Source organism: Ranitomeya imitator, chromosome 4 (genome assembly GCF_032444005.1).
Source record: "Ranitomeya imitator isolate aRanImi1 chromosome 4, aRanImi1.pri, whole genome shotgun sequence".
NCBI lineage: Eukaryota > Metazoa > Chordata > Amphibia > Anura > Dendrobatidae > Ranitomeya > Ranitomeya imitator.
In genome coordinates, this window is record NC_091285.1 from 35,671,716 (window position 1) to 35,697,657 (window position 25,942).

Consider the following 25,942-nt stretch of genomic DNA (forward strand, 5'->3'; position numbering starts at 1 on the left):
ATGTGACTGGGCAATATACTACGTGGCTGGACCTCTACGCCTTATTTCAGAGACCGGCAGGACAGCTAATTGCAGGTTACCTGTCCGCACCTACACCCAGGAGGCACGGTGACACCCACAGAGCCGGGTTATCCTATAAACATATGGGTATTGTCCTATCCTATATGGGGGACAGAGAGAACGAAACACCACACCTGTGAGACCCTTATGTGAAGCCATAGGCAGTAAGGGATTACACCACCGCAGCGCAAGGGAAGGCTACTGATTTCCACCTGGACAAGGGGACTCTGGACTTGCCTCCAAACCGGCAGGACTCTGACTGCCCTGTGATCTGGTGCTCTGGACTGTGGATGCTGAAGTCTTCAGTAAAGGTAAAGATACTGCAACCTTGTGTCCTCGTTCTTCTGTGTGCCTCTCACCACACCACCATCAACACACGGGGAAACCCTGGGGACATACTTCACTTGTGGGAAGGTATACCATCTAACTGCCATAATATCACCCCAGCAGATCCCTTAAAGCAGCGTCGGTCAGCCTGACCGAATACCACAGGTGGCGTCATGAACATAAACTCTATCCCTTTAAAGACCTTTCCCTTTTACACGGACGTCCCAGGGCCACGGACCGGGTCAGCCACCATGACAATCCCCTGTGAACTGCAGGACCCGATACCGAGTACCCTCTTGCCCTGACGGGGAGCTTCACTTATCCTGGGCCCCATTCTGGTATATATATCCCCCATCCTGGTACATATATTTCCCCCATTCCATCGCTGTTCTTTAATGCATAGAAAAAAATACACAGTTACACACCTTCCCTGAGCTCCACCACCGTGCAGTATCCAACTCTGACGCTGGCAGCTGACTTCAGTGTGCAAGCAATGGGAGAGCATGACATCACTGCCATGTGCCTCCAGTCAGGTGTCAACATCAGCTGCTGGGCTCTGATTGGCCGGCATCATGTATTGCCATGTATGGACCCAACTGGTCTCTGATCCCAATACACTTCAACTGAATGTGCGTCTGAGGACGCACATCCAGTTGAAGTTTATGCTGGCGTCAGCAGGCCCCCACCCCCACGGACCTGGTTGACCTCTCCGACCATGGTTTTTACGCCCCTACATATACTAAATATGTACCGTAGCTCTGTATGTTGTAGCCTGGCAGCTCTAAATAAAGCATCATGGACAGGCTTTGTGCTAACTACTCTGTCTATCCGGTCCAAAGGGGACCATGGCCTGCACACTTCTATCCGTGTACAGGTATTTGTACTTATGCAGTGCCCTAGCCCTAGGTTTAGCCCATGGAGTAGTTGCTGGCTGCTGGAACCGGATGGCAGGTAATGATCAGAACCAGTAAATACAGACTGGGGGCAAAAAAAATCAGGCAGGAAATAGGGAGAAAACAAGCTGAGGTCAGAAACAGGAATCGGAACTAGTACAGCAAGGAGCGAGGGTGTGAACCAGGTAAAGCAGAATTATAACCAGCCATGGGAGATGGGGCTTCAGGAGTTTAAATAGTGAGCAGCACCACATAGGACTTACAGTTCACAGCAGGGAGTTAATGATAAGCCAAAGAAGTACAAATTAGCCCCCAATCTCCCACAAAATTAAACTGGACTGTCACTCTGCAGCAATGGTACGGCGTCACCCAGCGACAGAAGTAGAGATATAAAGGCCAGGTACTGACATGATATGATGCTATTATATGATTGACTATACTAAGAATTCTATACTCATAGGGTAGACAACGTTGATCTATGTTGACTTTTGCCTATCTCAGTTTTATAGCCCGAAACCTGATATTGAGATCTAAGGAACCATGAATGGATGTAGCCCATCTCAAATTACCAAGAAAACCAGCATTGAATAATCCATAAGATAATATTGACTTGAACTTCGCAAAAACACGAGGTTCAAAATTTTGACTAATATTATTGGACACAAGGGCTGGACAACTGCTTGAATTGTTAGCACCTCTGCGCTGCGGCACGAAGTGAAGGCATCAGGACAGATGACTAATGCAGTGTGAAAGCCTTATTGTGTAAGCAGCTTCCAATCACTTTCTGTTAGCCTTTGCTACAAGGAGACGCTGACTCTTTCCCCTCTGAGCCGTCCAGAATCAGACTCAATGAGCAATGTCACAAAGAACAAGGCATAGGTGACAGAAAGCCCGCAGTCCGTAGTGTTCAAAGATGGAAACCTTAGGGAACAGAACTAAGACTTAAAGTCAATGGAAAACTGGCCCTTTGAACTACTCATTGACACAGAGTACATTCCTTGTACTGTGCATGTTATTGGCAAATGCTGTTTGATGTCACATACACTACAGATGTAGAAGACTAAAAGCCGTCATTGAAACGTTTCTTTCGCACATTGGGATTCCTATAGGGAAAAAAACCCAATATGGTGAGGTCAGACAGAGTCAAAACACATGCTGGCATGACCACACGATTTTGCGAGAAAGGGTCATTAAGAGCCTATTAGTTAATGGCTGCACAATTTTGCAGGAAAACAGCAAAACCATACGGCCATTAACAATCAACTTGAAAACCCCGAGAAACTGCATGTCTGCATTGTTTAAAGAGGTTGTCCACTACGTTATATAAAGCCCCCCACCGATTTAAACCTTGTAGAGAAGTATTTTTATAAATATCTCTACTATCCAAAAAATACAATACGTTTCGCTCTATGAAGTCAACCTTTATGCTGCGCTCTCTCCACGAGAGTGCCAAATCCGGTGCTCACTAGGCCCGGTGTGAAGCCATGACGTCACTCGAAAAGTAGACTGTGCTGGAGGCGCTAAAGAGTAAAGACGAAAGAGAAGACCAGAGCCAGAGCGAGGAAGCGAGCTAGAGGAGGGCCGGGTAGAGAGATTATGATTAAGCAAAATGCTTGATTTGAGCAAATTTTGTTAAGTCCAAATTTTTGGTAAAATTCAAGGCAAATTAATTTTCCCTTAAATCGATTTGCTTATCTCACCTAAGTCATCATGAATCACAATGAGTTGATAAATTCAGCCAGGATGGAAATGGGCAGCAAAGGTGTCCCTGTGCACAAAAAGGAAATGCACAATCTCGAAAAATTTGTTTTCGAAAAAGTTCACGGTTCCCGAAAAAAAATAGATTTACTACCAATCCACCAGTTACTTTGAGCCATGGCGGGTGAGTATTTTTATGATGTTTTAATTGCAGTCTTACACAAATTAGAATGCCATATAAAAACAAGAGAAGGACGATTTTGCTCGGCACTGCTCGATGCTCAGGGTGCTTGATCGAGTAGTGGGCAGTGCCGAGTATCGCGTGTTACTTGAGGGCTCCGATCCTTGTGAGAGAATTAACTGAGCCGGGTGCAGAGAGAGAGAGAGAGAGAGAGAAAAAGAAATGATCGAGTTTGCCATTCACTTCCAAAATGCTCGGTACTCAAATTGGACATGTCCAAATGTCCGATGTACTCGATTCGAGTATCGAGCACTAGAGCCTTTCACTGTTTGATCAACACTAATATAAATCAAATGGGGCCCATCCTCCTTTGGAAATGATGTATGTCTCATACTAACCCTTGTATTTCTTGCAGAAGAGAGGGTTGGCCTATTCCCACAGCCAGACCCCCCTTACTTGTTGCACCAACATGCGGCCATATTGCATCCCGACAATCTAATGTGCTTGGTGGTAGTGGTGGCAGATAACTGACACTAAATTTTTCCTTTGGGAGGTAACAAGGATCCAACTAAGTGAGTGACCTTTTGTATTGGATTACAAAATCTAGGCCGAGTTCTCCAAAAACCAAGCCAAGTCTGCTAATATGGAAGTTGTGGTATTGCATCACAGCTGTGTTCATTGAAAAGGGTTCAGCTGCAATACCAGACACAACCTGTGGCAGGCGAGGCACTGTTTATGAAAAAAGCAGACATGATTTCATGTTCTTGCGCAAACCAATTTAAGGGGTACTAAAATCTCAAGTGACAGTAGGATCTGCCCTATTGGAATCCGATATCTGGAAATAAAGGGACTGTAGCATTACTCCCTATGTATATTGGTGCCATTGAGTTATATAGGACCAGTTGTAGCTATTGGCCCAGGGGCTAAGGAGCATCAGTGTGCCAGGAAAAACCGTGAAGGGTCCACAATAAGATTATTTTCAGGATCTTTTGGGGTCATAAAAATTGGATGCCCAACTGATAAAGTGGTGAAATATAACATGTTCTAATTTTATAAGATGATAATTCTGCTTTAAAGGGAATCTGTCAACAGGTTTTTGATATGCAATATGAGAGTAGTATGATGTTGGAGATGAGAAGCTGATTTTGGTGATGTGTCACTTACTGGGCTGTGTTTTGCTGTTTCAATAAAATCGGCGTTTTATCAGCAGCAGATTATCATTACAAGACTAGGGGTCTTGTGCCTCTTAGTCAACTAGTCTGTGTAACCCCGCCCCCTCCACTGCTTAGCAGCTACAGTGTACACAGAAAGCTCCAATCAGTGGTGTGGGCGGGGTTATACACAGCTCAGCATTGGAGCTCTGCTAGATCTGCAGCATCAAAATGACAGCAAGCAGCCCAGCAAATGAGATATCGTTGGAATCAGGGGCTCAGCTCCTATGTCATGCTGTTTTCAGATTCCATAGCAAAAACACGGTGAAAAATTCCTTTTAAAGTAACACATTGGAAAAAAAAATATGTTCAGCCTAAAGCTCGACTTGTGACAAAGGATTCCCTTTTCTTTGCATGTTAGAATCTCTCCTAATTAAAACAAAATAAGAGAAAAAAATAGTGAAAAAGAAAACTAAAACCCTATTTACCGTTTTAACTCCTGGATCCTTCTGCCCATAGACTTTATTTTAAAAATGGTTCCACACAATATTCTGTTTGTGTGGAACAGAGTATGACATTCGCTACCTGCAAAAAACACTATGAATCATCCTCACATTGGCGTCTTTTTTCACCTGTGCCTTTAAACACACCACTCAAAAGAGCAAAGACAGCTCAGAGTGCTTTCCATTTCCCCTCTTTGGACTTCCCCCATCATTAAATCATGCTTCTGATTTCCTCTAATGAACAACTTACACGACTCTCATAAAAAAAAAAAGGTTAATTAACGTAGAGTGGATAATTTGTGGAATTTGTAATTCAAGGTAAAGACTGAAGAGGATTTCTTTTTTTTTGTGGAAAAGCCTTGCCATCCATGAATGATCTGTGGGGTCCAGCTAGCATGGAAGGACCGCTGATCTCACCCAGTCAACCCCCAAAAATTCAAGCTTGAAGACCCAGTATGATGCTCACTTCCTATGAGTGATATGTGAATAATCAAAGTGTTCCCCAGCTCATGATGACTAATTATTCAGGATCCCAAAGTGAGAAAGATAAGAAAAATGTGGAGGTGAGGAGTAGAGGAATTCTCAGATTAACTAAAAAAAACTCTTCAAAAGCACAAAATTACAGTTAGGAAATCTCTGCCTTTCCGGTTTCCAGAAATCAGCATCATGGAGCTTAGGATTGGTATAGGTATTAGGAAATCAGCAGAAAAATCAGCACTGATATCAGAAAACTATCAGGAAATCAGCACCATGGAAAGCTCAAGATTTGTGTAACTATCAGAAAATCAGCCTTGATATAAAGAAACTTTAAGGAATTCAGCATTGATATAAGGAAATTATCAGGAAATCAGCCCCATGGAAAGCTTAGGATTGGTGAAACTATTGGAAATCAGCAGGAGAATCAGCACTGATAAAAGGAAACTATCAGATAATCAGACCACGGAAAGCTCAGAACTGGTGAAACTATTGGGAAATCAGCGGGAAAATCAGCATTGATATAAGGAAACTATCAGGAAATCAATACCAGGGAAAGTTCGAGATTGGTGTAACTATCAGAAAATCAACATTGATATACGGAAACTTTCAGGAAATCAGCATTGATATAAGGAAATTATCAGGAAATCAGCCCCATGGAAAGCTTAGGATTGGTGAAACTATTGGAAATCAGCAGGAGAATCAGCACTGATAAAAGGAAACTATCAGATAATCAGACCACGGAAAGCTCAGAACTGGTGAAACTATTGGGAAATCAGCGGGAAAATCAGCATTGATATAAGGAAACTATCAGGAAATCAATACCAGGGAAAGTTCGAGATTGGTGTAACTATCAGAAAATCAACATTGATATACGGAAACTTTCAGGAAATCAGCATTGATATAAGGAAATTATCAGGAAATCAGCACCATGGAAAGCTTAGGATTGGTGTAACTATTGGAAATCAGCAGGAGAATCAGCACTGATAAAAGGAAACTATTAGGAAATCAGCACCATGGAAAGCTCAGACTCGATAGATCAGGAAATCAGCAGAAAAAAAATCAGCATTAATTTAAGGAAACTATCAGGAAATCAGAGCCATGGAAAGCTCAGAAATTGTATAACTAATGGGAAATCAGCAGGGAAAATCAACACTGATATAAGGAAACAATCAGAAAATCAACACCATTCAAAGCTCAGGGTTGATATAACTATCAGAAGATCAGCAGGAAAATTAGCATTGGTATAAGGAAATTATCAGAAAATCAGCACTATGGAAAGCTCAGAAATGGTGTAACTATTGGGAAATTAGCAGGAAAATCAGCATTGATATAAGGAAACAATGAAGAAAATAACACCATGGAAAGCTCACCAGAAAATCAGCAGGAAAATCAGCACTGATATAAGGAAACTATCAGATAATCAGACCACGGAAAGCTCAGAACTGGTGAAACTATTGGGAAATCAGCAGGAAAATCAGCACTGATATAAGGAAACTATCAGGAAATCAATACCAGGGAAAGTTCAAGATTGGTGTAACTATCAGAAAATGAGCAGCAAAATCAGCACTGATATAAGGATCTATGAGGAAATCAGCACCATGGAAAGCTCAAAATTGATATACCATAGCTAGCAGAAAATCAGCAGTGAAATCAGCATTGATATAAGGAAACTATCAGTTAAAAAATAAGGCAATCAGCACCATCGAAGCTCAGTATTGGTATAACTATCAGAAAACCAGCAGGAAAATCATCATTCCTCATAAGTTGTTGCCTAGCCCCAGCAAGGCGCTGATCACTGGAGGTCTGAATGCTGTGACCACCGCTGGTCCTAGGATCCACCGCTCTATTCATTCTGTATGAGACTGGAGGAGACAGACCATGGATAGGTGGAATCTTGAAAAGATGAGAATAACCCTCTAAGTATCAAGCGCATTTTCACCTTAGGGACTGGAGGATTTTTTTTTCTGTGCGTTATATTGTGTATAACTATTTTCTCCTTATAACTATGTCACTATTAAAAAAAAAGGATAAGTCAGAAAATGGCAAATTTTCTGGTTTTTATGCTAAATTTATTTCTTTTACAAAATTTTGGTAATACTAAAAAAAAATAAAAAAAAACTTGCATTTTTCACATTAGTCTTTGTGGCTCAAATATACCCATACTTCATGTTCTTTACAGAAGTTTCATTATCCTCAGAGGCAGGATTACAATGACAGGTGGGTGACACCTCTATACACAGCTGATAACACAGGATCCACCAATCACAATAGACGATGTCACAGCGCACCTCTTTCTCCTCCATTCAGGATGACATTTGAACACGCTCATTAGATGCTTTAATACAAAAGGTAGGGTCTGAGTTAAACTATTGCTGCTAATGTACATGTGAATTTCCTGAAAGAGCAGGAAGCAAGAGTCTAGAACAGTGTTCCCCAACTCCGGTCCTCAAGAGCAACCAACAGGTCATGTTTTCAGGATTTCCTTAGTATTGCACAGGTGATAATTGCATCACCTGCACAGGCAATAATTCCATCACCTGGGCAATACTAAGGAAATCCTGAAAACATGACCTGTTGCTGGCTCTTGGTGGAGTTGGGGAACACTGGTCTAGAATAACCCTAGTGGCCAGTGTGAGAATCGCAAGATTTCTATATTTTTTTAATGCAGGTATGAAAAATAAAAAAAATACTAAAAATTAAAAATAAATAAAAATTATATATATATATATATATATATTTTTTTTTTTAATGCAAGAATGCAGAAAAAAAAGATAAACCGTCTTACTAACAATAATCACAAGTCCGACACTTATTCGTACCTGTAGGATACCTTTATGTTTTAACTCCAGTACGTGCAGAGTGTAGTTTGTCCGTCGACCCTTTTCATTAAACTGAACATTTCCGGAGAGCCCCTCAAGTCGAACCTTACGAAAAGAGATAGTAAATGATAAAAGTGATTGCCATAGAGCTTGAAAAGAATAATTTAGCAGTGAATGACATGAGAAAACAAATAATAAAAAAATATTGCTTACTTGTTAAATCCGCTTTGGCTCCAGGTCTGACACTTTGGTTCCCCTGCCGGTCTTTATTTTCCTGCTACAATTACCTCCCCCCCCCCCCACTAATCCACATTCCGAATGTTTCAACTCAGTGACCTACATGCCAATATCACAACTAGGACTGGCTGCAGAAGATGATTGGCTGCAGCAGTCCCGTGAATGTACATCAATTCAAGCAAACAAAGACCAGCGAGGACAACCAGAACATGGAAGATGGAGCAATCGGGGAACCAACATGTGATTATTGCAATCCTACGCTGACGATCATATTGATACCAGGAGATGTAATATGTAGACATATTAATAGAAATAGAATTAATTAGCTATTTTTGTGTTCTGTTCCCCCGACATACCTGTTGTAAAGCTCTCTGTATGTCTATGCCTTGCCCCCACGGAACGGCAGGGTTGGCCAAGCAGTCTCCAGCGTTACCACGTCGTGAAATGTCTATCCTTTGTTTCCTGAGATTCTGGAAGGCTTCATACATCACACGGACGCCATCATAGGTCAGCGCAGAGGTGTACTATGTATATCAGAAAAGAGTAATGAAAACCAATTATTCTTCAAATACAGGAATTAATGGACATTAACAGGAGTATCACTGGGAAGGATCCAGTTTAGCACAAGACATTTTTCCGAGAAGACTTCTAAATCTCAATGGCTGTAAATCTAATAAAAGAATAAAACTCTTAGGGCAAACCATCAATACGTGATCAACAGAGTTCCACCTGCTAAGAAGCAATATGAAGGCATCTTAGCAGCACTACCAAGTATGGACGTTAGGGATGAGCAGTTCTGGTACCCGACCAAACTTCCAAACTGTAAAACAGACTTCCAGAAGTCCATGTTCAGAGTTCAGGACTGGACACTAAGTGTCAAGTGCAAAACCCAAACTTTACAGTTCAGGTTTACTCATCTCTAATGGACATCCATATGGATGATAGTGGAATTCACTGGTGCACAACAATCTGCTGATTTGGGGGTCTCAAAACTTGAAGAATTATCCTAAGTTTGTTTGTTTCCTGTAATTCAAAGTATCTATTCTATTACAAGTCCTAGTGGTACAATATGGGTTTTTCATTACCTAGAGCCTGTTTTCTCTGCCCTCCCTGAAACTGCAGACAGTTTTCCCCTCTCCACAATGTGTAGATCTGTGCACAACTCACTTCGTCACACTCCTACTATGTCTAACACTAAACAGTAAGGGGGGAGAGTCTTCAGAACCAGAATCTCTAACAGATTTGTTTATTTTGTGCATATCACTCAGCTAGATAAAGGACTTACAGACACTCTGTCCAGCCACTGAGATTAGAGTGCAGTGATGACCAGTATGACTGTATGGGTGTTTGTGCTGTCCAGCTGGAGTTATCAGCTGCCTACTCTAGCCAATTGGAAAGCACCACATCATACTAAAGCTTCCAGCTTACTGGAGGAAGCTGCTAGATATGCCTTGTTTCCACTGGTTTAGTCCTGTCTGTTCAGATCCTATGTAATGTATTTGTTTCCTGTTTTGACCTCAACTTTTTTTTACTGACTATCTACAGTTTTCTAATTTTTTACTTTTCCTGACCTCTTGGTTATGACCTGGCTACTTGACCATTCCTGCCAGCCTGCACCACCGGAAAGAAGTTTATTCCATGATGCCAAACCAGGGGCCTTTGTTTAAGTCAAGCTCACTGTACAGGGGTTGAAGGGTAAAAGATACGGTAACCCCTGGGATCTGGTAAGCAGAGTGACTTGCCTTAAACTTGTTTGTTTTAGCCATTTTAGAGCTGCCAAGCGACCACTGACCAAGCCTCATTACAGGATGTTAACACCATCACACTGTAAAGAGCTTATAAATACTTTACATTATGTGGATGCAAAAAAAATCCCTTCAAACACACTTGGGTACCCCTGGGATCTGGTCAGCAGAGTGACTTGCTTTAAACCTGTCTGTTTTAGAAATTTTAGAGCTGCCAAGCGACCACTGACCAAGCCCCATTGCAGGATGTTAACACCATCACACTGTGAAGAGCTTACAAATACTTTTCATTATGTGGATTAAAAAAAAAATCCTTGCAAACAAACTTGGGCACCACTGGCGGCTAGAGTAGGACACATTATGCTCAGTAATTATCTAAGTGACCTTCTGTATCTCCAGGTGGACAAACTTCTTGTCTTTGATATTGAAATCAGTCAGGGAATAGGAACCATTAACCTCTATAGACTTAAAAGAAAAAAGTCAAATTACATGGTTCAACGTGATTAAAATTCTAAGAAAAGTCTGTGCAGATGATGTAATTTCTATAAACTCGGCAACTCATTAAGTTAGAAAAACGGGATGAAATATTTAAATATTGGGGGGAAGTCAAAATCCATCTGATAAAGAACAGGACAGATGAACCTAGAATTTTTCTTTTTTTCTTCTTCCATTCTCTTTTTATGACCTTCGGGCCGATTCCTCTCAACAGCTGTAAAGGGATGTCGCTATAGTATGTATACCCTTGCCTCTAAGTCTGTATATATCGCACATGGACCTGGCCGCTTGACTTAAGAAGAGGTCAATGGACCTCGAAATCTGTCAGCAAAACCTACTTTCCAGCTTAAGCCATAAAGGTCCGATAAAGGCATTTCTTACAAGGGTCATCTAGGTAAGTCCTACCACTTACAACACAGGCAAGAGGTCCTTATTGTTCCTGACATTTTCAAAGGTTTATTTTAATATTCATCTACACATACACAGAAATCGGGCATCCTTATGTAATTTTTAAAGGGGCTGTACGATGAGTATATAACCCCCTTTCTAAATGTTAACCTCTTACTAATGCTGTTGTCCTCTTGCAGTTGGAATAAAGGAGATATAATGAAAAGTTCTAGGATATATTAAGAGAAGCATAGAGTCTAGATTACATGGAGTAATAATTCCACTCTACTCCTCCTTGGTCAGGCCTCGTCTGGAATACTGTGTCCAGTTCTGGGCACCACATTTTAGAAAAGTTCATTAAAGAACTGGAGCAAGTTCAGAGAAGAGCTACCAGGATGGTGAGCGGACTGCAATCTATGTCCTATGAGGAACGGTTAAAGGATCTGGGAATGTTTAGTTTCTAAAAAACAAGACAAAGAGGAGACTTAATAGCCGTCTACAAATATCTAAAGGGCTGTCACATTGTAGAAAGATCATTATTCTTATGAGCACATGGAAACACGAGAAGCAATGGGATGAAATTGAAAGGGAGAAGATACAGACTAGATATTAGAAAAAAGTTTTTGACAGTGAGGGTGATCAATGAGTGGAACAGGCTTCCACGAGAGATGGAGAGTTCTCCTTCAATGGAAGTCTTTAAACAGAGGCCGGACAGACATCTGTCTGAGATGGTTTAGTGAATCCTGCATTGAGCAGGGGTTTGGACACGATGACCCTGGAGGTCCCGTACAAATCAAACATTCTAAGACAAACATGACAAAAAGTCAAGTGAAGATATGTCTATAAACCCTAAGGACATTTCCATCAAATTCTTTAAAGGGATTGTCCCTTAAAATTTAAATAAAACCTCTTCATAAAATAGGTGATAAATGTATGATCGTTGGATGTCTGGCTTCTGGGACCACTACTGATCATGAGAACAGGGGTCTTCTATGTGAATGGAGCTGTAATGAGCATGTGCGACCAGAGCTCCAATAGTCTGGATCAGTGGTGGTCACACATGCTCACTACTACCCAATTCAAACAGATTACAAATGTAAATTATGGGAAAACACCTTCAAATTAAAAATGTTTTTATTCAATCAAGTGGTCTTCTGGAATTAAAGAGGCCATAAATATGTCATATTTTTACATAGTGTAAATGCTGCTATTCTCTTGAATCTGATGGTTTTTTTTTGTTCCTGCTCCTCTCTGTTCCTGAGATATGACCCCCTCTTCCTTGCCTATAAATCCAGTCTTGTTAACCAAGTGGGTGTGGTCCTCATAATAACATCCACAGAGAGTAGTTAAGGATCACTTGGTCATGTAGACTAAATATATACAGGGCAGAAGAGGCTCCTTTCCATTCCTGAGATACGGCCCCAGCTTCCCTGTATATTAATCTAGCATTTTTACCCAAGTGGGCGTGATCCTCAACTCTTCTATGTAGGTGTCTTCTTGAGGACCACACCCCATTGGCTATAAAGACAAGAGTTGCATCTAAAGAAGAGGTGGCCATATCTCAGGAACGGAGAGGAGCAGGAACGAAAGAAAAACAACGCCGGATTCAGAAGAACAGCGGCATTTACACTGGGTAATAATAATTATATATTTATTGCAAGTGATGGGCCAGTTTTACAAGGCTTCTCTTCTATAAATAGCGATATTCTCATTTCTAGGTTAAAATAACCTATGAACAGAGGTGGCAGTGTTTCTGTGTCTCTAGATTAGGATTTCGCATGGTAAATGACCTCCGCTGGTTGCAGACATTTTTGCGTTGGAATCACACAAAGATATTTTCCTCTTGACTAACATAGATCAACAGCTGTTTCTTTTTCAACTCATTTTTTTAATTGCATATAACAATTAGAATCCCAGGTACGAACAGTTGGATGCCACCATTGAAGACCAGAGGACTAGTGCAGATGTTGTGGAATGGACCATTAATCTCCTACACTCTGCGTGGCGCTAATAGAGTATCCTGACTTATCGTGGACTCACAAGATTAAATAGAGTCCATTCAGACCCGGTTACCTCCTACTCTTTTGTTCCTGCAAATTAAAAGCAAATTGGTCTCCTAGTATTTTATTTCACTTTTATTGTTATAGTCATTGCAGACTATATGTAGACTCTACCATGATGATTTATTACCAGGATAGAAGGACGTGCAAACACTAGAGATAAACCACGCAGGTCCATAGAAAGAACACCAAACCTAGCAGGTCCAATTGCCTTTCATACTTAGCAGCCAGAAGCTTCCATTCTTCACAGCTTGTGACCATTAGCCATGGCTTCCGGTCACTCAGGAACTGCGGTTGGTGGATGGCAGAGCAGGACAGGAGTGGCTCTGGGAAGAACAGAAGATGGCAGCTGGTATTTGTTATCTGATTGACAGCTCCTCAATGTCCCTCTTCCCCACTTATAAATCTCTGCCCATAAACCCTGATTGGCAGCGCCTCAATGACCTTCCTTTCTGCCAAGTCTCTGCCCACCTAGCCTGATTGGCACCTCATCAGTGATCCCTCCTCTCTACTGCTATAACACCACCCATCTAACCAAAGTGACAGTTTCTCAGTGTCCCTCCTCCCCGCTGCTACAGAGATCTCACACTGCTCAGTACAAGCTGCATCTCTCAGTCCGGCATGGGTAAAGGTCGGGCAACTAATATGGAATTAGCTGACCTGCCGGTCCATGGAGTCAGGCTTGGAGACGATGACTCCCTCGGTGTTCTGGCTACCACTGAATACGCTCAGAGTCATGAGCTCTAACGCTAGAACCGGACTCATAAAATGCTCATTTTAATATTATGATTAGAGCAATTCTGACATTAATTTTTTGTGACTATAGAAGAATATTTTTTACCTTTTTCTACAGTGCAGGAAATATTGAAAGACTATACCAAATATAACTGCACATTTCGGTTGTCAGAATATTAGAGGATCTGACCAGTGAAAATAAACTATCACCTATACACCGGTTAAGTGATAAATTGATGATTGGTGGGTGTCCAACTGCTTTGATCAGCGCCGATCAGGAGATTGGGGGATTTTTATTCACGATGGAAACAGTTATCCCACTTACAAACTAGGATCGCCACTCTATTCATTCCCTATGGGTCTTCTTCAAAAAATGAGTTTTTTAAACTTGACAGCCCATAGGTATGAAAGGAGTGCAGGTTGCAGGTGGAACATGCGCTCTGCTGCTCCATACTAGTAGAGATAAAAGTTCTGCCGATTGGTGCAGGACCCAGTATTAGGACCCCCACTAATTAACAAGTTATCACCTATCCTGTGACTAACTAAATGTTAGACGTCTAAGTAACACATTGAATAGGGTCTTCTTCTAGCAGGACAAGCAAGGCTTATGATTATTTTGTTTTTTTTCTTCCTTTTCTTGGTACTCCACTTTCCATATTTAACAGCCATTATTAGCTGCGCCTTACTTATGGTCCCCAAAAGTATATATTATATCTGTTATCCCAATAGCGATACCTGTGGCATCAATGGCAAAAACACTATGAATGCCTTAAAGGGTGTTCCTATTTCCAAAATTCTATCCCGATACGTAGTAGGTATAATAATAATAATAATAATAATAATATTAGTGCAGCGCCCCAGGGTCCTGGTCGTTGCAGTAATGTTATTCTTCCACCAGGGGGAGTGATGTTATGTCTGATGGCAATAAAAGAGATCACTTTACCAGGTATCAAAAACCATACACCACACTTCACACTCCAGTCCACCAGGGGGAGCTTTGCTCCTATCTATTAGGGCACTCCTCACAATTAGGTTAAACTGGTGGGCTGGATAGGAAGTTAGGCAGAAGCTGACTGGGCTTCACCCAGGCAGAACCTGTCAGGCAGAAAGGGGGAAGGAGGAACATCTAAGAGCTGCAGACAGAGTGGTCCCTGACAGTGGTGGGATCCTGTCAGAGGCCTAGAAAGGACTCGAAGAGAATTGTGTTGTAGCGGGTGAGAAACGAAGGCATAGCAAAAGGAGAGGAAACCAGAAGGAGTTCTGCCCTGTAAAAGGCTGCCTCCTTTCTGAGGCGCAGAAGCCGGTAGCCAGAACTCCGAGGGAGTAAGGATCTCTATGCATTACTTCAGAGACTGGCAGGATAGTTAATTCCACGTTGGCTGCCCGAACCTTATACCCAGGAGGCACGCTGGCAACTTGTGGGGGCTGGAGCGTGATAGGGTCCCTGTAAAAAGCCTCAGGCCATCAGTCATATGGGTTTGTCCTATCCATTCCAGTTCAGGGGAACAGAGAGAAAGACTTAACATCTAGAACACCAACAACAGTTGTGAAAACCTCACTGAGAAGCTCAGCAGGGAGGGACTACAACACTCAGGCACTAGAGGAAGGCTACTGATTTCCACCTGGATAAGGGGACTCTGGAATTGCCTTCAGACCGGCCGGACACTGCCTGCCCTGTGGTCTGGTGCTCTGGACTGTGGATGCTGAAGCCTTCAGTAAAAAGGTAAAGAGACTGTACCCTTGTGTCCTCGTTCTTCACTGCGCCTCACACCATCCACCATGTACACTCCGGGAAGCCCTGGGGATATACTTCACCTGTGGGAAGGTATACCATCTAGCTGCCATAACATCACCCTAGCGGACCCCTAAGCAGCGTCGGTCACCCTGACCAAATACCACAGGTGGCGTCACAAACATTTCCCCTTTAAAGACCTTTCCCCCATTTCTCAATGGACGTCCCCTAGGGCCACGAACCGGGTCAGCCACTGTGACATCCCCCTTGAGAACGGAAGGGCCCGGATCCGAGTACCCCACTGCCCTACTGGAGGGCGCTCCATTAGCAAATACCTCCAATTAGTAATGTAGTAAAGTTCTCCTGATCGATCCGCTGTGTCGCGTAACTCCATGTGCAGGACATTACCATAGCTTAGGTATCCATGGTGATCACCACTCATATAGTGACACTATGGATGCCTTAAAGGGGTATTCTCATCTCCAAAATTATATCCCGATACATAGTAGGTATAATAATAATAATATTAGCAAATACCTCCAATAAGAAATGTAGCATAATTCTCCTGATTTGCTGTGTCGCTTACCCCATGTGCAGCGCATTAAAGTAGCTTAGGTATGCATGGTGATCACCACTTGTATAGCGACAGTTTAGTTAGTTAGCTGTTGATGGTCACTCATAACCATGGATATCTAAGGTCCTGCAATGCCATGTATATGGGGTAAGTGACATAGTATATCAGGAGAACTATACTACATTTCTAATTGGAGGGATTTGCTAATATTATTATTATTACATGTCATCTATTACATATTGGGATGGGATCTTGGAGCTGGGAATACCCCTTTAAGTCTGGGCCAACCTCACTAATTGCAGCTTAGGAGATTGGTTAACATAGTTGCAAGGCCCCATAGTTACTGATATGCCTGCTACCCTGTTACTTACAGTCTGGTGATCTACTAGGTCAAAATGAAGAAGCCATAGTTACAGTATATAATGAGAGATGACACCAGTGAATGAAAAGTACAATATCACCTAGAAAACATGGCGTGCCGAGCAACCGTGTCCACCAGAAATGGTCACAGATTAGAAGAGCCTCTTACAAATGGTCGTATATTCACCATATTCACCACTGAACTAATTAAACTATAAGGAAATGACTTTGTGTTTCATAAGATGCGCTTAGATGAGCCATAATGATCCTGACAGGTAAATCCAATGAGTCATCGGATCCAGCATGGGGGCGGCAGGTATTATAAGCGGCAGCATTACTAAATACAGGATATTGGGTCAAAAATGTCTCTCCCACATGTTGTCATGGATGATGATAATAATAATAATCTTCACAAGATTTGTTGTCATGACAGCTTCAAAGAGGGCAAACCAAGCCGCAAATGTGATCCGTGATAAATATGTGCTCATTTCCCTCCGCGTCTAAACAAGTAGTCATACACCTTCGCTTTCCAAAAATATATTTTTCAAAATTCGGTTTCGTATGGCAAAAAGAAAGAGAAAAGAGACAGTCGACAAAAGCAGATCGTTGCCACAATGCCACGAAAAAAATGAAATAAGAAGTGATCAGAATGATGTTATCTATCCGAAAAATGGCATCAATAAAAACATCTGCTTGTGCTGCGAAAAAAGCCCTCAGACAGCTCTACAGATTGAAAAATTGAGACATTACAAATCTCAAAAAATGGCGACACAAATCAATTTTTTTTTTTTTACAAATTTCTGAATTTTTTGTCACCACTGAAACTATTTAAAAAAATTTGAAAAATTTGATATCTCCATAATCGTACTGACTGGAAGAATCATTATGTCAGGTAATTTATACAGCAGAATGAACGTCTTGAAAATAAATCCCTAATAAAGAAAATGACGTAATTGCAATTTCACTGCATTATTTTTTAAATTTTCCAGTTCATTGTGTGGTAAAATAGATTGGGTCATTAATAAGTACAACTCGTCCCACAAACAAATAAGCTCTCAAACATCTACAGTATGTGGATGGAAAAATAAAAAAAGTTATGGCTTTTGGAAAAGGGGAAGAAAAAAATGAAAATGCAAAAATGAAAATTATCCGCGGAAAAATGGGGTTAAAATACAAAAGAAAATTCCCCAATTTCCAGACATTTAACTGTGAGTGTGTGCCTCGTAAACTGAGTGTGTCCCTAGCAAATTTTGTTGTATTTCTCTTTTGTTAATCAAATTTTATATCTGTGAATGCCACACCCATTCAGTGCTCTGTTGAATTTGCTGGACTTTTGCTCGTGTACCTGACTTGCAATGCTTATCACATCATTTTGAGAAGGGCTATTGTTAAAAAATAGAAAAACAAAATATAGACATTTAAATGTGCGGCATGGATACCAACTTAAACCAAGCTCAATGTTTTCATTTTTTCCTTGTATTTTGGCATTCTGTGCAAGCCAGGGTGTGGCCTCCCTCTCCTGAGCTGGAAATTACATTTAAAGGCTTCCTCAGACTGGTGTCTGTTGTGATAGGCAATTCAGTATCACAATGGACATAGCGGTCAGAGCACATACAGTGATCTGACAATAACCCAAAATAATAGAACGGGCTCTGAGACGTGGGAACTCTGCAGACCGCAATCCCTAATCCTCTCCAAACAACACTAGAAGCAGCCGTGGATTGCGCCTAACTCTGCCTATGCAACTCGGCACAGCCTGAGAAACTAACTAGCCTGAAGATAGAAAATAAGCCTACCTTGCCTCAGAGAAATACCCCAAAGGAAAAGGCAGCCCCCCACATATAATGACTGTGAGTTAAGATGAAAAGACAAACGTAGGGATGAAATAGATTCAGCAAAGTGAGGCCCGACTTTCTTAACAGAGCGAGGATAGGAAAGATAACTTTGCGGTCTACACAAAACCCTAAATAAAACCACGCAAAGGGGGCAAAAAGACCCTCCGTACCGAACTAAGGGCACGGAGGTACACCCTTTGCGTCCCAGAGCTTCCAGCAAAACAATTAGACAAGCTGGACAGAAAAAATAGCAAACAAATAGCAAAGAAGAACTTAGCTATGCAGAGCAGCAGGCCACAGGAATGATCCAGGGAAAAACAAGTCCAACACTGGAACATCGACAGGAAGCCAGGATCAAAGCATTAGGTGGAGTTAAGTAGAGAAGCACCTAACGACCTCACCAGATCACCTGAGGGAGGAAACTCAGAAGCCGCAGTACCACTTTCCTCCACAAACGGAAGCTCCCAGAGAGAATCAGCCGAAGTACCACTTGTGACCACAAGAGGGAGCTCTGCCACAGAATTCACAACAGTACCCCCCTTGAGGAGGGGTCACCGAACCCTCACCAGAGCCCCCAGGCCGACCAGGATGAGCCACATGAAAGGCACGAACAAGATCGGGAGCATGGACATCAGAGGCAAAAACCCAGGAATTATCTTCCTGAGCATAACCCTTCCATTTAACCAGATACTGGAGTTTCCGTCTAGAAACACGAGAATCCAAAATCTTCTCCACAATATACTCCAATTCCCCCTCCACCAAACCGGGGCAGGAGGGTCAACAGATGGAACCATAGGTGCCACGTATCTCCGCAACAATGACCTATGGAATACGTTATGTATGGAAAAAGAATCTGGGAGGGTCAGACGAAAAGACACAGGATTAAGAACCTCAGAAATCCTATACAGACCAATGAAACGAGGTTTAAACTTAGGAGAGGAAACCTTCATAGGAATATGACGAGAAGATAACCAAACCAGATCCCCAACACGAAGTCGGGGACCCACACGGCATCTGCGATTAGCGAAACGTTGAGCCTTCTCCTGGGACAAGGTCAAATTGTCCACTACATGAGTCCAAATCTGCTGCAACCTGTCCACCACAGTATCCACACCAGGACAGTCCGAAGACTCAACCTGTCCTGAAGAGAAACGAGGATGGAACCCAGAATTGCAGAAAAATGGTGAAACCAAGGTAGCCGAGCTGGCCCGATTATTAAGGGCGAACTCAGCCAAAGGCAAAAAGGACACCCAGTCATCCTGATCGGAAGAAACAAAGCATCTCAGATAGGTTTCCAAGGTCTGATTGGTTCGTTCGGTCTGGCCATTAGTCTGAGGATGGAAAGCCGAGGAAAAAGACAAGTCAATGCCCATCCTACCACAAAAGGCTCGCCAAAACCTCGAAACAAACTGGGAACCTCTGTCAGAAACGATATTCTCTGGAATGCCATGCAAACGAACCACATGCTGGAAGAACAATGGCACCAAATCAGAGGAGGAAGGCAATTTAGACAAGGGTACCAGATGGACCATCTTAGAAAAGCGATCACAGACCACCCAATGACTGACATCTTTTGAGAAACGGGAAGATCTGAAATAAAATCCATAGAGATATGTGTCCAAGGCCTCTTCGGGACCGGCAAGGGCAAAAGCAACCCACTGGCACGAGAACAGCAGGGCTTAGCCCGAGCACAAATCCCACAGGACTGCACAAAAGTACGCACATCCCGCGACAGAGATGGCCACCAAAAGGATCTAGCCACTAACTCTCTGGTACCAAAGATTCCAGGATGACCAGCCAACACCGAACAATGAACCTCAGAGATAACTTTATTCGTCCACCTATCAGGGACAAACAGTTTCTCCGCTGGACAACGATCAGGTTTATTAGCCTGAAATTTTTGCAGCACCCGCCGCAAATCAGGGGAGATGGCAGACACAATTACTCCTTCCTTGAGGATACCCGCCGGCTCAGATAAACCCGGAGAGTCGGGCACAAAACTCCTAGACAGAGCATCTGCCTTCACATTTTTAGAGCCCGGAAGGTACGAAATCACAAAGTCAAAACGGGCAAAAAACAGCGACCAACGAGCCTGTCTAGGATTCAAACGCTTAGCAGACTCGAGATAAGTCAAGTTCTTATGATCAGTCAATACCACCACGCGATGCTTAGCTCCTTCACGCCAATGACGCCACTCCTCGAATGCCCACTTCATGGCCAGCAACTCTCGGTTGCCCACATCATAATTTCGCTCAGCAGGCGAAAACTTCCTGGAAAAAAAAGCGCATGGCTTCATGGAACTAGAGAGAGTACAAAGGAGGGCAACAAAATTAATAAAGGGGATGGGAGAACTACAATACCCAGATAGATTAGCGAAATTAGGATTATTTAGTCTAGAAAAAAGACGACTGAGGGGCGATCTAATAACCATGTATAAGTATATAAGGGGACAATACAAATATCTCGCTGAGGATCTGTTTATACCAAGGAAGGTGACGGGCACAAGGGGGCATTCTTTGCGTCTGGAGGAGAGAAGGTTTTTCCACCAACATAGAAGAGGATTCTTTACTGTTAGGGCAGTGAGAATCTGGAATTGCTTGCCTGAGGAGGTGGTGATGGCGAACTCAGTCGAGGGGTTCAAGAGAGGCCTGGATGTCTTCCTGGAGCAGAACAATATTGTATCATACAATTATTAGGTTCTGTAGAAGGACGTAGATCTGGGTATTTATTATGATGGAATATAGGCTGAACTGGATGGACAAATGTCTTTTTTCGGCCTTACTAACTATGTTACTATGTTACTATGTTCATCACCGAGCAATCAGCACCTCTCTGCGACAAAACAGCCCCTGCTCCAATCTCAGAAGCATCAACCTTGACCTGGAACGGAAGAGAAACATCTGGTTGACACAACACAGGGGCAGAAGAAAAACGACGCTTCAACTCTTGAAAAGCTTCCACAGCAGCAGAAGACCAATTGACCAAATCAGCACCCTTCTTGGTCAAATCGGTCAATGGTTTGGCAACACTAGAAAAATTGCAGATGAAGCGACAATAAAAATTAGCAAAGCCCAGGAACTTTTGCAGACTTTTCAGAGATGTCGGCTGAGTCCAATCATGGATGGCTTGGACCTTAACAGGATCCATCTCGATAGTAGAAGGGGAAAAGATGAACCCCAAAAATGAAACCTTCTGCACACCAAAGAGACACTTTGATCCCTTCACAAACAAAGAATTAGCACGCAGGACCTGAAAAACGGTTCTGACCTGCTTCACATGAGACTCCCAATCATCCGAGAAGATCAAAATGTCATCCAAGTACACAATCAGGAATTTATCCAGGTACTCTCGGAAGATGTCATGCATAAAGGACTGAAACACTGATGGAGCATTGGCAAGTCCGAATGGCATCACTAGATACTCAAGATGACCCTCGGGCATATTAAATGCAGTTTTCCATTCATCGCCTCGCCTGATTCGCACCAGATTATACGCACCACGAAGATCTATCTTGGTGAACCAACTAGCCCCCTTAATCCGAGCAAACAAATCAGATAACAATGGCAAGGGGTACTGAAATTTAACAGTGATCTTATTAAGAAGGCGGTAATCTATACAAGGTCTCAGCGAACCATCCTTCTTGGCTACAAAAAAGAACCCTGCTCCTAATGGCGACAATGACGGGCGAATATGCCCCTTCTCCAGGGATTACTTCACATAACTGCACATAGCGGTGTGCTCAGGCACGGATAAATTAAACAGTCGACCTTTTGGGAATTTACTACCAGGAAACAAATTGATAGCACAATCACAATCCCTATGCGGAGGTAGGGCATCGGACTTGGGCTCATCAAATACATCCCGGTAATCAGACAAGAACTCTGGAACCTCAGAAGGGGTGGATGACGAAATTGACAGAAATGGAACATCACCATGTACCCCCTGACAACCCCAGCTGGACACCGACATGGATTTCCAATCCAATACTGGATTATGGGCTTGTAGCCATGGCAACCCCAACACGACCACATCATGCAGATTATGCAACACCAGAAAGCGAATAACCTCCTGATGTGCAGGAGCCATGCACATGGTCAGCTGGGTCCAGTATTGAGGCTTATTCTTGGCCAAAGGCGTAGCATCAATTCCTCTCAGTGGAATAGGACACTGCAAGGGCTCCAAGAAAAACCCACAACGCTTAGCATATTCCAAGTCCATCAAATTCAGGGCAGCGCCTGAATCCACAAACGCCATGACAGAATACGATGACAAAGAGCAGATCAAGGTAACGGACAGAAGAAATTTTGACTGTACTGTACCAATGGTGGCAGACCTAGCGAACCGCTTAGTGCACTTAGGACAATCAGAGATAGCATGAGTGGAATCACCACAGTAGAAACACAGCCCATTCAGACGTCTGTGTTCTTGCCGTTCAACTCTGGTCATAGTCCTATCGCACTGCATAGGCTCAGGTTTAATCTCAGGTAATACCGCCAAATGGTGCACAGATTTACGCTCACGCAAGCGTCGACCGATCTGAATGGCCAAAGACATAGACTCATTCAAACCAGCAGGCATAGGAAATCCCACCATGACATCCTTAAGGGCTTCAGAGAGACCCTTTCTGAATATAGCTGCCAGCGCAGATTCATTCCATCGAGTGAGCACAGACCACTTTCTAAATTTCTGGCAATATACCTCTATCTCATCCTGAGCCTGACAAAGAGCCAGCAAATTTTTTTCTGCCTGATCCACTGAATTAGGCTCATCGTACAGCAATCCAAGCGCCAGGAAAAACGCATCGATATTACTTAATGCAGGATCTCCTGACGCAAGAGAAAATGCCCAGTCCTGAGGGTCGCCACGCAAAAAAGAAATGACGATCCTAACCTGTTGAACTGGGTCACCAGAGGAGCGAGGTTTCAAAGCCAGAAATAGTTTACAATTATTTTTGAAACTCAGAAATTTAGTTCTATCTCCAAAAACATATCTGGAATAGGAATTCTCGGTTCTAACAAAGAATTCTGAACCACAAAATCTTGAATATTTTGAACTCTTGCCGTGAGCTGATCCACACATGAAGACAGACCTTTAATGTCCATTGCTACACCTGTGTCCTGAACCACCCAAATGGGGAAAAAAAAAAAGGCAAAACACAGTGCAAAGAAAAAAAAATGGTCTCAGAACTTCTTTTTTCCCTCTATTGAGAATCATTAGCACTTCTGGCTTCCTGTACTGTTGTGATAGGCAATTCAGTATCACAATGGACATAGCGGTCAGAGCACATACAGTGATCTGACAATAACCCAAAAACATAGAACGAGCTCTGAGACGTGGGAACTCTGCAGACCGCAATCCCTAATCCTCTCCAAACAACACTAGAGGCAGCTGTGGATTGCGCCTAACTCTGCCAATGCAACTCGGCACAGCCTGAGAAACTAACTAGCCTGAAGATAGAAAATAAGCCTACCTTGCCTCAGAGAAATACCCCAAAGGAAAAGGCAGCCCCCCACATATAATGACTGTGAGTTAAGATGAAAAGACAAACGTAGGGATGAAATAGATTCAGCAAAGTGAGGCCCGACTTTCTTAGCAGAGCGAGGATAGGAAAGATAACTTTGCGGTCTACACAAAACCCTAAATAAAACCACGCAAAGGGGGCAAAAAGACCCTCCGTACCGAACTAACGGCACGGAGGTACACCCTTTGCGTCCCAGAGCTTCCAGCAAAACAATTAGACAAGCTGGACAGAAAAAATAGCAAACAAATAGCAAAGAAGAACTTAGCTATGCAGAGCAGCAGGCCACAGGAATGATCCAGGGAAAAACAAGTCCAACACTGGAACATTGACAGGAAGCCAGGATCAAAGCATTAGGTGGAGTTAAGTAGAGAAGCACCTAACGACCTCACCAGATCACCTGAGGGAGGAAACTCAGAAGCCGCAGTACCACTTTCCTCCACAAACGGAAGCTCCCAGAGAGAATCAGCCGAAGTACCACTTGTGACCACAAGAGGGAGCTCTGCCACAGAATTCACAACAGGTGTCCACAGGTCAGGACCCAGTCCTTTTGTCTGCCCTTATTCACACACTGAGGTCAACGCTGACACATGTTAAGGTTTTTAATATTAGACAGTGTAGGACCGTCCTGATTAGAGTCACCTTGTCGACGGTGGAATGGCTTTTATGCTATTTTCAATCAAAAACAGTATTACTAAGAACACTGTGTTATTTAAATGTACTTTTGCTTTTTACTTATTTCGGTACAGAAGCTCATTCTGCTTCTTGCAGGTGAACATGTGTTTGCGTGCTGCATGTATACCAACTTAAACCAAGCTCAATTTTTGTGTTTTTTTTTTTTTTTAGTAAAAGTTGAATAACAGGGTTGAAAAAGATGACAAAAGTTACTTATTGTGTTGTGCAAAATGTACGGTAAAATAAAAAGAGGCATTGGATGGGGTACTGGAAAATAAAATTAAAAAAAAATACCATGGCTAAGAATGTGGTAGCTGCTAGCAGAGGTAGAAGTACAATCACTGGCACCAACTGTTAGGGCAGAAGTACTACCAAACGCAGGCCACAATTGACCTCCTTTGGCTCTAGTAAGCATAGTACTAAGCAGGAAGTTGTGGGTGTTGTGGGATATATGGCACATCATCATTTCAGTCACAGCAAGATGATGTTACCTCTGACAGCGACACCATCAGTTTGAGTCAGAGTTGTGCAAAAGGTCTGCCTGATCACAAATAACTAACAGGGATCAGTTTTGGACTGATTTTAAGAACATGAAATGTCTATCACTGCAATGTGTTATTAAATGAACTGTGGGTTACTCCAGATTTACAATCTTTTTCCATGGTGAAGTCACGTTGACATTACTAAGGCTACATTCGTAGGAGACTTTAGTCTTTTCAGGACGATTGGAGCCTTCGCAATATTTTGAGTTACTACAAATCAAATCTTTGGGAAAATTAATTTAAAAGATTTAATCATCTCTAGTAAGAAATAACCCTATAACCAAACATATATCAGGTGTCAGTGTCACTTAAGGCCGGTTTCACACGTCAGTGGCTCCGGTACGTGAGGTGACAGTTTCCTCACGTACCGGAGACACTGACTCACGTAGACACATTGAAATCAATGTGTCTCTGCACATGTCAGCGTGGTTTCACGGACCGTGTGTCCGTGTGCAAAACACGGAGACATGTCAGTGTTCGTGGGAGCGCACGTATTACACGGACCCATTAAAGTCAATGGGTCCGTGTAAAACACATACCGCACACGGACGCTGTCCATGTGCAGTCCGTGTGCCGTGCAGGAGACAGCGCTACAGTAAGCGCTGTCCCCCAGCGTGGTGCTGAAGCCGCCGTTCATATCTTCTTTCCAGCAGCGTTCGCTGGAGAGAAGATATGAAAAATCCTTTTTTTTTTTACTTTTCATGTTTACAATAAAGATCCCTGTCCCCTCCTTCCTCCCACCCCCTGTGCGCCCACCCGCTGTTAATAAAATACTCACCCGGCTCCCTCGCAGCATCCTCTCAGCGCCAGCTTCTCCTGTATGAGCGGTCACGTTGTGCCGCCGGGCGCACAGGGGGTGGGAAGGGGGTGGGGACAGGGATCATTATTTTAAACACGAAAAAAAAAAAAAAGGATTTTTCATATCTTCTCTCTAGCGA

The 25,942-nt window shown here is 42.8% G+C and overlaps 1 protein-coding gene across 4 annotated transcripts in view; it reads right to left on the bottom strand.

Annotated features, from left to right (window-relative positions):
• GRIA1 (glutamate ionotropic receptor AMPA type subunit 1) overlaps positions 1-25,942 on the bottom strand; it is a 315,034-nt gene that overhangs the window by 72,796 nt on the left and 216,296 nt on the right. For all 4 annotated transcript variants that reach the window (XM_069763529.1, XM_069763528.1, XM_069763527.1 and 1 more), the window contains exons 7-8: positions 8,703-8,870; positions 8,110-8,214 (exon numbers count right to left, since the gene is read on the bottom strand). In XM_069763529.1, coding sequence (XP_069619630.1) covers positions 8,110-8,214; positions 8,703-8,870 — 273 coding nt within the window. The remainder of the gene's footprint in view (positions 1-8,109; positions 8,215-8,702; positions 8,871-25,942) is intronic.